Source organism: Labrus bergylta, chromosome 10 (genome assembly GCF_963930695.1).
Source record: "Labrus bergylta chromosome 10, fLabBer1.1, whole genome shotgun sequence".
NCBI classification, from domain to species: domain Eukaryota; kingdom Metazoa; phylum Chordata; class Actinopteri; order Labriformes; family Labridae; genus Labrus; species Labrus bergylta.
Window position 1 is genome coordinate 5,975,376 of NC_089204.1, and position 13,556 is coordinate 5,988,931.

Consider the following 13,556-nt stretch of genomic DNA (forward strand, 5'->3'; position numbering starts at 1 on the left):
TCTGTAGATTATATTCAAACCCTTACCAAGGCCATAGGCTCCTACAGACAATCCACTGACAGACCTCTCCTGCACAATCACTCTTGACCTCTGCATGTGTGCTACTTTACATTCAGATGGAGTCCTGTGTTGAATATCTACATGCATCTGAAGATAAAAAGATGCACTGAATGAGGCTTTTAAAATGCATCCGGCTATACATGTGGCAGCTTTCTGCACCTGTAACAGCTGTGCCGCTTCAGGTCCCACTGTTCACCGAATGTTTACTGACAGATCTCACGCTGGGTGCAGTTAGAGGAGGATCAGGTCATCTATGCACCAGGTTTTTCCAGAAGGTGATGTCTTAATTGTATTGTCTGAATCATTCATTCCCCCTGTGCTTCATCTGAGCAGTGGTTCCCACACACGGCTCCGGGCCAACACTCCCCTCCTACCTGCACACCTTTGATCAAAGCTGTTAAATTACCCAGATGGCACCCTGAGGGCCAAGGTCAAAGCCGCCATGCTTTCTGATGTTCTCTTTGAGACGACTTTACACAGTGTGAGTCTTTAGTTGAAGCTGCGTTGCATATCTGAGCCGCAGGGCTGAGTGTAGACTGTCTGTTACCTTTATCCGTTTGTGTGCAAGGTGGGTGGTAAGAAAAGTATTGTTATGTATTATTAAAATGTTATTTCTGGGTTACAGCTTTAGTTAAATCACTTCATTTCATGCTGATGGCTAAAGTCTGGTTTAAGAGGTCAGTTGAGGGTTACCTTAAAGCTGCTACAGATCAAATGTACAGCTGTGTTCAGACCATTTTGCTGCTTTTAATCAAAACAAATGGGTCAAAAAGATGATGAAAAAATAACAAAATGTAGCTCTGTAAAAAATAGAATTCAAACTTTGTCAAAAGAAAACAACTAATGGAGCTCAGTATACATTCAAGAAGAAAGACTGCTTATATTCTCTTATATCTTCATTCAGCTTAGCCCCTCCCTCTCTACCTCTTCCTCCCTCTCCCTGCTCTGGTGATCAGCTGATTTGGGGCGTTGACTCTTTAAGTAATAATCAAGCCTGACTCTGCCACAACCTCTCTCAAACAATCATCCTGCTGAGGTCAGATTTTAAAACCTGTTCCCTCTCTTCCACAGTCAGTTTGTCATTTCAGTTCGATCTCTGTGACCCTCCTCCCACCGGTCACCTCCATTCCAGCTCAGCAGAGTCCAGATCCAGCCTCAGAGACCCACTCCTCATCACATCCTGCTTTCTTCTATCACCACCAACACCAGGGTCTAGACTCCATAGGAGGGTATCACCACTACCACCAGGGTCTAGACTCCATAGGGGGGTGTCACCACTACCACCAGGGTCTAGACTCCATAGGAGGGTATCACCACTACCACCAGGGTCTAGACTCCATAGGAGGGTATCACCACTACCACCAGGGTCTAGACTCCATAGGGGGTATCACCACTACCACCAGGGTCTAGACTCCATAAGGGGGTATCACTACTACCACCAGGATCTAGACTCCATAGGAGGGTATCACCACCAACACCAGGGTCTAGACTCCATAGGAGGGTATCACCACTACCACCAGGATCTAGACTCCATAGGAGGGTATCACCACTACCACCAGGCTCTAGACTCCATAGGGGGGTATCACCACTACCACCAGGGTCTAGACTCCATAGGGGGGTATCACCACTACCACCAGGGTCTAGACTCCATAGGGGGATATCACCACTACCACCAGGGTCTAGACTCCATAGGGGGGTATCACCACCACCACCAGGATCTAGACTCCATAGGGGGGTATCCTATCCTGCTGTCGTCCTCATTACCCCTCTGAGTACATGAAGTCGTCATGATGGAGTCTAAGAATTTGCACATTTATTTCCTAAATTGTTAAATAAATAACAGTTAATCCGGTTAATTAATTAAGTCTCTGCTGATTGAAATATAATTCTTGTGTTTGTGGATGAAGTTTGGATTGACCATTTTTGATATTTTAACTGGTCCAAAAAAATCAGTTTATTTTGGTCTGAACACGACTTACAGTAAGGTAGAACAGTGGTTTAATGACTTTGTGTGATCCAAGTGGGCCTCCCATTGTGATGAACCGTCAGAGAATTTGGTTTTAAAGCTCACACCTTTACTATTTTGTTCCAGCTTCACCACTTTAAAGGCTTTATATGCGACTTTTTGATCCAGCAGATGTCGCCCTTGAGCACCAGCATGAAACCAAAACAACTCGCGCTGCATTGTTGTGTTAGCATGCTAATGCTAGCGATCTTTATTATGCTCGTATCTTCACACTGCATGTGAATTTACACGAAATGACCGTGACCTAGAAACGCTAACGTGACATTCAATTAAGCAGTGAGTACAGTATGTTATTCTTCTTTTCTCTAGTCCCTCAATTAAACAACTTTCATACGAGAGGGGAGGAGTTGGACACCGGCCCGGCAATGTAAACAAACTGAAGCTACAGCTAGGAAAGCTTGGAAAACATCACAGACACCCTTTTCACACATACGGAAATCTCCTGAAAAACTCCAGAGATTTGGCTACCCGCAGGGGCTTTAGACTATGTGTGAATGCAAACAGCCGCATTTTTGGCGCAGACTTTACCCGGAGTTTCTCCAGCCAGACCCCTAGTATTTTTTCTGCAGAAAGTCCGAGTGAGCTGATGTCTGAACGTGGCAGCATATACTCCATAGATTTCAACTTGAGCCAATAGAAAGAGAATGACGTTTATATACAGTGACTGCCTTAAGTGTCTGCACGCGACCTCTACGATCACGTAATTAAACGTCTGCATTCTGTTTTCTGTTCGTCAGTATGTTGTTCTCCTCTCTTTTGTGGATGTTGTCATTCCATTGGATTACACATAGCATTGATATAAAGGCAAATAATCTCATTATAACGTTGTGTAGTGGACTCTGTTGCTTCAGCCGCTACTTCCGCGTTGTTTATTTACGTCACATATTACTGAGTGCCCCCCCCCCCCCTGACAGGGAAAGTCCCCCGCTGTGAGGAGCATATGTGTACGGCTAGGTCGGGAGAATCTCCGGAGTGGTCCTCCTGTAATTATCTAGATATTATCCGGAGTGCAGATGTGAAAACAGCTAGACAGTGGGACTCGGGTGTTACACTCATTGTAGACAGTCATGACTCACAGAGTTATTTTCAGAGGATATACTTGATTTCTATTACATTTAAGTGTGAAAAACTGCATATTAAGCCTTTAAATGACCAAGTTGCATTGTTTAAAAAAATGCTGGTTAATAATAACAAACCCCATGTGTGCTTTCTTTGAGAAAATAAAGACAAACAACTGAAAAACAAAGTCAAGTGTCGCTCAGCTAAAGAGCCAGATCTTTCCCTGGTGATTTGGTGGTAACCAAACAGAGCTGAAAAGAGCGTGATCCTTGAACATTTATTGATAGAGTGAAAAGAAACACGACCACAAACAACAGCTCTCTACAAATCGATGTAATAGAAGCTGCAGCACAGACTTCTGGAACTGTCAATAAACTGCACAGCAACACAGATTATTTGATTGATCTTTATACGATATTTCGTAGCCAAGTGGTTAAGTGGACACTAGAGGAACTACTGTTTTTGAAACTTTGACCCTGGCCTAATTCTTCAGACCCAATGTTTTCTGTCTGATTCTTCAAAGTATTATCTACATATTTTCAAATATTGCTGTATTGTTAGTAAAAAAATTTCTGTGTCTGGAGCATAGAAGGTGAAACCTGTCATTTTAAAATGACAGTAAAGTCGATCCTTGGATAAGTTTAGCGCCTTGTGCCTACAAACCTCAGTGTCAGCCTTTTTTTTCAAGACTGCAACAAAACTGGCAAAAGCATGAAGTGTGTTGACCCTTGAGGATAAATGTGTCTCTGTTGTCTAACATTATAAAGAATCAAAGTTCTTTATTGAGATCATAAATTGCTCGTCTCTCACCAGTCGGGCTCGCAGGTGGTCCCGATCTTGCTCACAGTGTATCTGTTCCAGCCCAGCACCGGGGGGAAGGTCCAGATGAAGGAGAAGGACCAGACGAACAGCAGACCCAGGGAGGCGTGCTTGGCCTGCAGTCGGAAGTTCCCCAGAGGTCGGCAGATCACGAAGAATCGTTCAAAGGAGAGGATGGCCAGAGACCACAGAGCCACGATCCCTGAAGCAAACAGCAGGAGGTCAGAAACACCAGACACCAAAACCTGAGATTTGTTTTTAATATCGATGAGGATCTCCAGTCTGTAGGTTTCATCTGTTATCAATGCAGTGACAACACGAGAATAAAGTCGTAAATTGACGAAATTAAACTCGTAGATTTACTTGTAAAGTAAAGTTCTTGTAAATTTACTATTCAAAAATTTTAGAATTTTTTTTTGCTTTAATGTGGCCCTAATCTTCCGTCATATTCCATGTATATAAAACAAAGAAGAACATCCATTTATTGAAGACGCTTGGCCTAGAACATTTTTAACATTTTTGTAGAAAAATCAGATACTATGTATCAGTTATCATTGCAGCTCTTGTTTTATGACTTGTTGTTGATTCATTTTGTTCTGTTTTAATTGTTGCTGTGAAGCTATTTTTGGCTCTAAGTTTGTCTGAAAAGTGCTGAAATAATAAAGTTACGGCGTGGTTCTTTTTTTTTTGCTACATGCAACAAGGAGTCTGTTGACAACATCTCCCTCTAGTGTGATCATGTTTCTAACTTCCTGACAAAGTACTTCAGCTCTGCTCTGTGCACAGGTAAAAGTGGCGGCACTGTTCCTTGAAATAGTTTCATGATCGGGGGGTCGGGGATGTAGGTGCATTAGGCTGCCTCCTAATGGGCTAAAAAAAGCCAGCTTTAATTATAGTAATAAGTCACTCTCTCAGAGCGGTTAATTACCTATCTCTCTCCACAGCCAGCACTACAGCCGGCTCACAGGAGAGGACAAAGGAGAGAAAGGAGGAAATCAGGCCATTCAATTATGTCACACTCGTTTACGACAAGAGTCTCTGAAGAGGTTCACTGAAACAATTAACGCCCAAACTACATCGATGTTTATGTAGCTTACCATCGAGAGTGTGTTTTTAATAGAAAAGCGTCCATGCTGTTCAGTTTCGTTTTTTAAAGAATTCATCTGTACAGCCCAGGTGTGACTAAAAATAGACACAGAAAATATTCTCCCCCTGAGCAGCATATTAAGTGGAGCATCCATCCTGCTCACTGAGAGGACCAGCTCAGCTAAATCAGCCTCTCATTTACACACACACGCACACACACACACACAGGTGACACCACTGCAACACACCTGTCAATCCCTGAAACTGCTGTCAAGTCTAGAAGTAGAGTGGCCTCCTGAAGATAGACGCCACACCTCAGCGTGTTATTGACATGGCTTCAACAGGACGATTTATTTGTCAAATTGTTTCTTATTGCGTCACTCAGCTCTGCCCTCTCCTCCAGTCGTTGCACGGCTCTACAAATACTGAAACACTGCCAAAATATTTGTGCAATTCAGAAATTGCACAAAAACATTTAGTAATTTTAAAAAAGAAATTGCCCACTGTTGGGTGTCTTGTTTTGTTGGGGGAACACTCACCAACACAGCCATCCCAGTAAACTAGCGTCAAACCCAGTGAATAAGTTTAGTGTCTATTTTCCCCCTAAAAAGTGGTCGCCGTCCTGTATACAGGTGCGACCAGTTTAAAATGCTGACACATGCACCTTCAAGACTGCAAGTGCAGCTGCCACCATGACACATTGTACAGGACCTGATGTGATTAAACATGTTCCCCCATTAGCTGTGCAAAGCATGCTGGGATACGGCACCACTTTCAAACAGCTTTTCTTACATTATCAGGTCCTGCATTTAAAGAAACGGTGTAATCAAGTGTAAATAAACCTTGTGGAGAAGTGATTTGATTGGAAAGCTAGCAGGATAGCAAACTCCACACAGTTAAAACGAAAAACTACACAGCTGCACAGAAAGCGCATGTTGTGGACTTTGCTGAACATAATAGAAATGTTTACACAGGAACCTCTTTAACATCTGGAAGTCCCCCTTGAAAACAGACTGTGTCTTACATACCAGTGTGTCTCATATTCTGGATTTAATGGAAACTGGTTTTTAGTGTTAAGAGTTTTTTTTAAATAATTCTGAACTTGATTGGGCAGCACTATCAATCAATCAATCAATCAATTTTTATTTGTATAGCGTCAACTCATAACAAGTGTTATCTCAAGACACTTTACAAAAAGCAGGTAAAATACCTTACTCTTTGTCTGTTAACATTACAAAAGAGCAGGTAAAAAGACCTTACTTATTGTTATGTTACAAAGAGCAGGTTAAAGACCTTACTCATTGTTATGTTACAAAGAGCAGGTTAAAGACCTTACTCATTGTTATGTTACAAAAAGCAGGTTAAAGACCTTACTCATTGTTATGTTACAAAGAGCAGGTTAAAGACCTTACTCATTGTTATGTTACAAAGAGCAGGTTAAAGACCTTACTCATTGTTATGTTACAAAAAGCAGGTTAAAGACCTTACTTATTGCTATATTACAAAGACCCGGCCTATCCATCATGAGCACTTTAGCAAAGCAGCAAAAGTTACAGTGGTAAGAAAAAACTGCCTTATTAAAAGGCAGAAATCTTCGGCTGGATCCCCGGCTCATGATGAAACAGCCTTCACAGGCCTAGACTGCGCCGGGCTTGGAAGGGGATAGGGGAAGAGATGGGATAAGATGCAGGAAGAGGGATAGGGCGCAAGGGGGTGGGGGGAGGCAAGCCGTCCATCAACAATACGGTGGGGAGGGGGGTTGTTCTGGCAAGCTGTCCATCAACAATCCGGTGGGGAGGGGGGGTGGGGGGGTGGACCTAAGAGAGCTCAAGAGCTTGCAGGAAAGTAGGTGGTTAGTGACTGAGATTTACAGATAGATACATGCATATGATGTACTGTATATGCACAGAGAGAGAGGAGCTCAAGGTGCCAGTTCCCCCGGTAGTCTAAGCCTACAGCAGCATAACAAGGAGCTGGTCTACACCAGCACCAGCCCTAACTATAAGATTTATCAAAAAGGAAAGTTTTAAGTCTATTCTTAAAAATACAGACTGTCCCTGCCTCTGATAACTGAAGCCTTTACCTCCCATAGTACACTTAGAGACTATAGGTACCACTAGCAGGCCTGCATTCTGGGACTGTAATGTTCTCGAGGGGTAGTACGGCACTAGTAGCTCCTTAAAATAAGATGGTGCCTGGCCATTTAGAGCTTTGTAAGTGTGAAGAAGGATCTTAAATTCTATTCTAGATTGTAAAGGGAGCCAGTGCAGCGAAGCCAACACAGGAGTAATGTGGTCCCTTTTCCTAGTTCTAGTCAGTACACGAGCTGCAGCGTTCTGGACAAGTTGAAGAGTCTTTAGAGACCCACCATAGCACCCTGACAAAAGAGAATTACAATAATCCAACCTGGAAGTAACAAATGCTAGTTTTTCTGAATCATTTTGCGACAGGATATTCCTGATCTTGGATATATTACAAAGGTGAAAATAGGCTGTTTGCCTGATGTGAAGTTTGCCTGATGTGAAATTTTCCTGATGTGAGAGCTAAAGGACATATCTTGATCAAATAGAACTCCTGGATTCCTAATGGTGGTGCTAGATGCCAGGTTGATGTCATTAAGTACAGTCACATCACTAGAAAGAGTCTCTCTGAGGTTTTTAGGGCCTAGCACAATAACTTCAGTCTTGTCTGAGTTAAGTAGCAAAACATTTCTGGTCATCCAGGTCCTAACGTCCTTAAGGCACGTTTCTAGCTTACATAACTGATTGGTGCCATCGGGCTTCATTGATACATAAAGCTGAGTATCATGTGCATAACAATGAAACTGTATAGAGTGTTTCCTCATAATATTTCCCAGAGGAAGCATATATAATGTAAAGAGAATTGGTCCAAGAACTGAACCTTGTGGCACTCCATGGCTAACTTTGGTGTGCATAGAGGACTTATCATTAACATGTACAAACTGAGATCGGTCTGATAACTAGGATTCAAACCAACTTAAAGCAGTCCCTGTAATTCCAAGTAAATGTTCTAGTCTGTATAATAGGATCTGATGGTCAATAGTGCCAAAAGCAGCACTAAGATCTAATAAGACGAGCACAGAGAGAAGTCCCCTGTCTGAAGCTAGAAGTAGATCATTTGTAACTTTAACTAGTGCAGTCTCAGTGCTATGGTGGATTCTAAATCCTGACTGAAACTCCTCAAATAAACTGTTGTCATGGAGAAAGTCACACAGCTGATTAGCTACCACTTTTTCCAGGATCTTTGAGATAAAAGGAAGGTTGGATAAAGGACTATAGTTTGCTAGAGTTCCTGAATCTAGAGTAGGTGGTTTTTTGAGTAGAGGTTTGATTACCGCTACTTTAAATGACTGTGGTACATAGCCTGCCAGTAAAGACATATTGATCATATCTAATATAGAGTTGCTAACTAAGGGAAATACTTCCTTAAACAGCTTGGTTGGGATTGGGTCTAAAAGACAAGTTGACGGTTTCAACGCAGAAATAATTGAATTTAGCTCTGAAAGGTCGATTGGAGAAAAACAGTCTAGATTAATATCAGGTCCTGGAACTGTCTCTGCCATATCAGATGTATCTGCACCAGGTAAGGGCAGGAGGTTACCAATTTTGTCTCTGATGTCTAGAATTTTGTTGTTGAAAAAGCTCAGGAAATCATTACTGCTGAGGGCTAAAGGAATACAAGGCTCAATGGAGCTATGACTCTCTGTCAGCCTGGCTACAGAGCTGAAAAGGTATCTAGGATTGCTTTTGTTTTCCTCGATTAGGGAGGAGTAGTAGGCAGCTCGAGCGTGACATAGAGCCTTCATATATCTTCTATGACTATCCTGCCAGAACAAACGAGATTCTACCGTTTTGGTTGAGCGCCATATTCTTTAAAAAATTTGCGACGATTGTTTTAGAGTACGGGTTTCTGAGTTGAACCATGGAGCTGTTCTCTGCCGTTTGATAACCTTCTGTTTTAGGGGAGCAATCAAATCAAGAGTAGAGTAACTCTCAGCGAATCCACAGCACTATCAAAATACTGATCTAGCTGAGAGGGACTAAAGCTATCATAAGAGTTTCCAACTAGGTTGACACATGGTACTGAATCAAAAGCAGCTGAAATAGCTTCCTTAAATCTAGCTACAGCACTATCAGATAAACTTCTGGAGAGCACATTTTTTATTAAGCAGAGATAATTCTGGTAGGACAAAGTCGAAAGTAATAAGGAAATGGTCTGATAGAAGAGGATTTTCTAGGAAAACTGTAAGGTTTTGGATTTCAATGCCATAAGCTAAAACAAGATCCAGGGTGTGGTTAAAACGATGAGTAGGTTCATTTACACCCTGGGTGAAACCAATAGAGTCTAATAATGACATGAAAGCTGTGCTAAGGCTATCATTATCAACATCCACATGGATATTGAAGTCACCTACAACAATTATTTTATCACTGCTAAGGACTAAATTTGATAAGAATTCTGCAAATTCAGATAGAAATTCAGAATATGGGCCAGGAGGGCGGTAAACTACAACAACTAGAACTGGCTGAAAGGTTCTTGAGACTGGATGTGAAAGACTAAGAACAAGGCTTTCAAAAGAAGAAAAATTCAGTGTTGGTCGAGGGTTAACTAAAAGACTAGAATTAAAAATAGTTGCTACTCCACCACCTCGTCTGGTGTCTCGAGGTATATGAGTACTAAAATGACTGGGAGGAGTGGATTCATTTAAAGTAACATATTCATCTCAACACAGCCAGGTTTCAGTCAAACAAAGAAAATCAATATGCTGATCTGATATCAGAGCATTCCCTAAAAGAGATTTGGATGGTAAGGATCTAATGTTCAAAAGTCTGCAGTGAATTTTCAGATTTTTTGCAAAATCGTATTCGTAGTTTTGATTCTAATGAGATTTTGACGATTTACGCCTTTTTTTTCTACGTTTGGATGACTTATAAAAACGGGTCTGGACCGGGGGACAGACACAGTACCTATATTATAACTACAGTTCGATTCAGAATTACAGCTATAGTGGCTGGGAGGCGCAGAGAAGCGTGTAAGACTGCAGTTCTGCATTAGGCTGTGCCAACTTCAAGATGCTTTTATTTGTCGACCATCCTTTGACTGAAAGTATCTGTTAGAGGGATTTTAGAGGCGGTAAACTCCACAACACACTAATTTATAGATGCTCTAAATACAGCTGATACTCTGGGATGATGATCGTTTCCAGATCCACCTTCTTTTCTGAAACAAAAAGATGGCCACAAAAGGATCAACTCAAGGCTTCATCATACTGTAGCCCGTTCAGCATGGACGATATTTCGGTGCCTGGATCTCCTTCTTACCTACATCAGCGGATTTGTCAACACCCTATGAAGCAGCAGGTCATAGCAAAGAGCTAACATGAGAACTCCCAATGAGGACCAAAGCTGTCTCATTACAGCACCTCCTGCAAAACTATTTCACAAGAAAGTTATTTGAAAACAGAAATGTTCCTCCTCAGCATCAATATAAATGACTCTTTTCTTGCAGTTTGGCGGCATGTACCAGAGACATCCTGTGACTCTCCAGCTCTCTGAGCTGCCAGAACAGGACCTCACAAACCTTGTTACAGAATCCAATAAGCAAGTCTTTGCCTGAGTTAGTCCAGTATTTCCTTCACCCCTTGACTTCCAGTTCTGCAGGCTCCTCAGCAGGCAGCCAGAGTCCCACCAAACCAACCAGTGACTTAGGTAAATGTTATTGGTGGTCACGGTACACTGTGAAACTACTTATGACCAGTCATGCTCTGCACTGTGAGAGGCAGCTGGGGAGCGTGGCTTTGAATTCTGCCCTAAACACTCACAACATCGGGTTACTGTTCTTACAGTCTATTTATATTCACACCTCACAGCAGAGCAGCGAATTCAATGAAGGTTTTTATTTTATCTTGATAATTCAGAACACAAACCAGCATATGATCTCTCTTACGTTTTGTTTTTTTGACACCAGAATAAGGCTAAGAAACTAAATTTTCATTCTTGAGCATATTTACATCTTGTTTTTTTTGTTGTTGTTGTTGTTGTCCTGTTGTTCATAAACAAGCCACGAACCTTTCAACCATTCAAATGTTTGCACACACTGATGCTCCTTATCCCAGTCCTGCATGCTCTTGTTAGATTCATTCAAGCTTCATGTGGAACATTTTTACTCAAATTAATTCTGAAGCTGATAAAAGAAGAACTTTCTAATTGTATAATCACATATTAGCATTAAGAAACTCTAAACTCTTTGATGATGTCTTTGCTGCAGTCTTTCAGTATAACTTCATTCACATAAATCTTTGGAGAAGCTGGGGAATAAAACAGGTGCCAACACTGTGATCATCAATTGAATTTTGGCAGTGGCTTTAATGGAACTGATTTGTCTTCTTTATTTCACCTTTCCTCCAGATGTTATAACTTCTGAACAGATGTTGAAGTGAGAGCTGAGGATGCGCCATGTGGAGCTGTTTGACACACATCTCTGCAACATGTGAGCTCCAAGGCTGACACCTACAGTTACCCTGGAAGTTGTTTTTTTTTATCATCCCTGCATTTATAACACCGTTGAAGAGAGAAAAGAGAGGTTAACCTACCGAAAAAAGTAACAGCAAACCCCTCCAGGACGCACGCCCACCTCCCCAGGAAGAAGTAACCTCTGGCGTTCGTCAGGAAACTTATTAGTCCGCCGGTGAGCGAGACCAGAAAGTCCGCGATGGCCAGGTTCACTATGATGTAGTTCAGAGGCTGCCGGAGCTGTTTGAACTTGAAAGTGACGAACATGACGAGGAAGTTTTCGCTCAGAGACAACGAGGTGACAACGAACATGAGCACGGCCAGGACCGTGAAGTTCCACGGAGCGATGTCCCTGATGGGTCCGCTGAACGGATCATCAGTGGGGGCGACATCTGCCGCCACAGTGTAGGAGACCGCGTTCACTGAGAGGCTTAAAGTATCCATTGTCCATGCCCGGGTGCACAAAAAAATCCGGTTTGTTATTTTCTCAAAACTTCACGTGGAGTGTCTTGTGGAATGTCGCGCTCACTTCTCTGCACTGTGGAGCTTCTTTGACAAAGTTTCTGGGTTTAAACCCTTGTTGACGGACGTGCATGGTTCGAGCTCGCGCCCGACAGAACTGTGGCGTGAAGCCTTTGGACAGCGTGTCTCTAAAAGTGTGAGTGAGCGGAGGCAATGTCCCGGAGAGCGCTGGCAGCAAGTGCGTGAATGACCGATCAGTGGCATCTTGAGGGCTCTTATATAGGCGCTCCAACATCAGTGCTGCCCTGCAGGAGAGGCGAGAGGACCCACATGTGCGCTCCTTTTGCGCGCTGCGGACACTCAGCAGCGTTCAGCTGTATCGCCTCCAATCTGCCCTCTCCACAGCCCCACACTCACACCCAGGATTAATGAAACAAGCGACTCTTTGTTCTAGTCCTGGAATTACACACCAGGCTCAGCGGCGTTCCAGTGCGTAATTCATTAATCATGCGTAATTAGGCACCCACCAGGCTGATTGTGGACTTTGCTTCATTCATAATTTCACGTGACCCTGTTTTACACATTATGTGTCACAGGAAAATGTTCTGCTTTTAGGCTGCTTAATTGATATATATGCACACAAAAACACTTCCACCAGAACCACCTGCTCACTAATCATATCATGAGATTTGAGAAACACTGGGAGCATCCGAATTGCCCCTCCTATCTCCTTTCACTATCCACTTTACCTTAACCCCGGGGGAAACGAAATGAGGTTAAGGAAAGATGTTAGGAGAATTCATAAAGGACTTAGGGAAAGGCGATCTCGCTGCTCTGACAATGCGACCACATTTCCACTAGGCGACGTCATTAAATACGGTTAATGACGTGGGTCCACCGTGTTGAAACTACAATGTTCCGAAAATGGACTACTAAAAACGCATCGAAAAAAATTTCTCCTGTGCCTTCTTACCGGTGAAATAATCCTAATCACCACAATTTGGGATTGAAATAAAATAATGATAGACTACCAGGCTACAAGTAAGAAAAGTGAAACCATCACCTTCCTGTCCACTCATAAATCAACATCAAAATAAATATGATTGTATGAAATTAATTATTACATTTATGTAAGATATAGCCTACACATAATGTTTTAAGCATACAAATGTAAAACTGCACAAAACATTCTTAAGTGAATGAAATATGTTGAATAAAACATCATCTGATAAAAATGTCTCTTATCTTTTATCTCTTACATGATCTGTGTCACTTTACGATCATCGTTCATCGTTCAGGTCGGATGCGCGAGTCGCTTTAAATGTTGGGGCCGCAAAGAATTGTGGGGCGGCATATCTCGTCTCCTTTCGTAAAGGATGGTCCAGTGTATCCTAAGTTAAAGGAGGTTATAAAGGAAGCATTGACCCACCTTTCCTTAACTTTTAGAGAATTCAAACGGCTCTTATCATAGCCGCCACTTAAATGCTTCCGGGTCATTTCACTCAGTTAGG

The 13,556-nt window shown here is 42.3% G+C and overlaps 1 protein-coding gene across 1 annotated transcript in view; it reads right to left on the bottom strand.

Annotated features, from left to right (window-relative positions):
• Positions 1-12,569, bottom strand: part of valopa (vertebrate ancient long opsin a) — a 30,239-nt gene extending 17,670 nt beyond the window's left edge. The window contains exons 1-2 of the mRNA XM_020641307.2: positions 11,664-12,569; positions 3,956-4,166 (exon numbers count right to left, since the gene is read on the bottom strand). Of these exons, the coding sequence (XP_020496963.1) occupies positions 3,956-4,166; positions 11,664-12,027 (575 nt within the window). The 5' untranslated portion in view covers positions 12,028-12,569. The remainder of the gene's footprint in view (positions 1-3,955; positions 4,167-11,663) is intronic.
• Between the last annotated feature and the right edge of the window lie 987 nt (positions 12,570-13,556).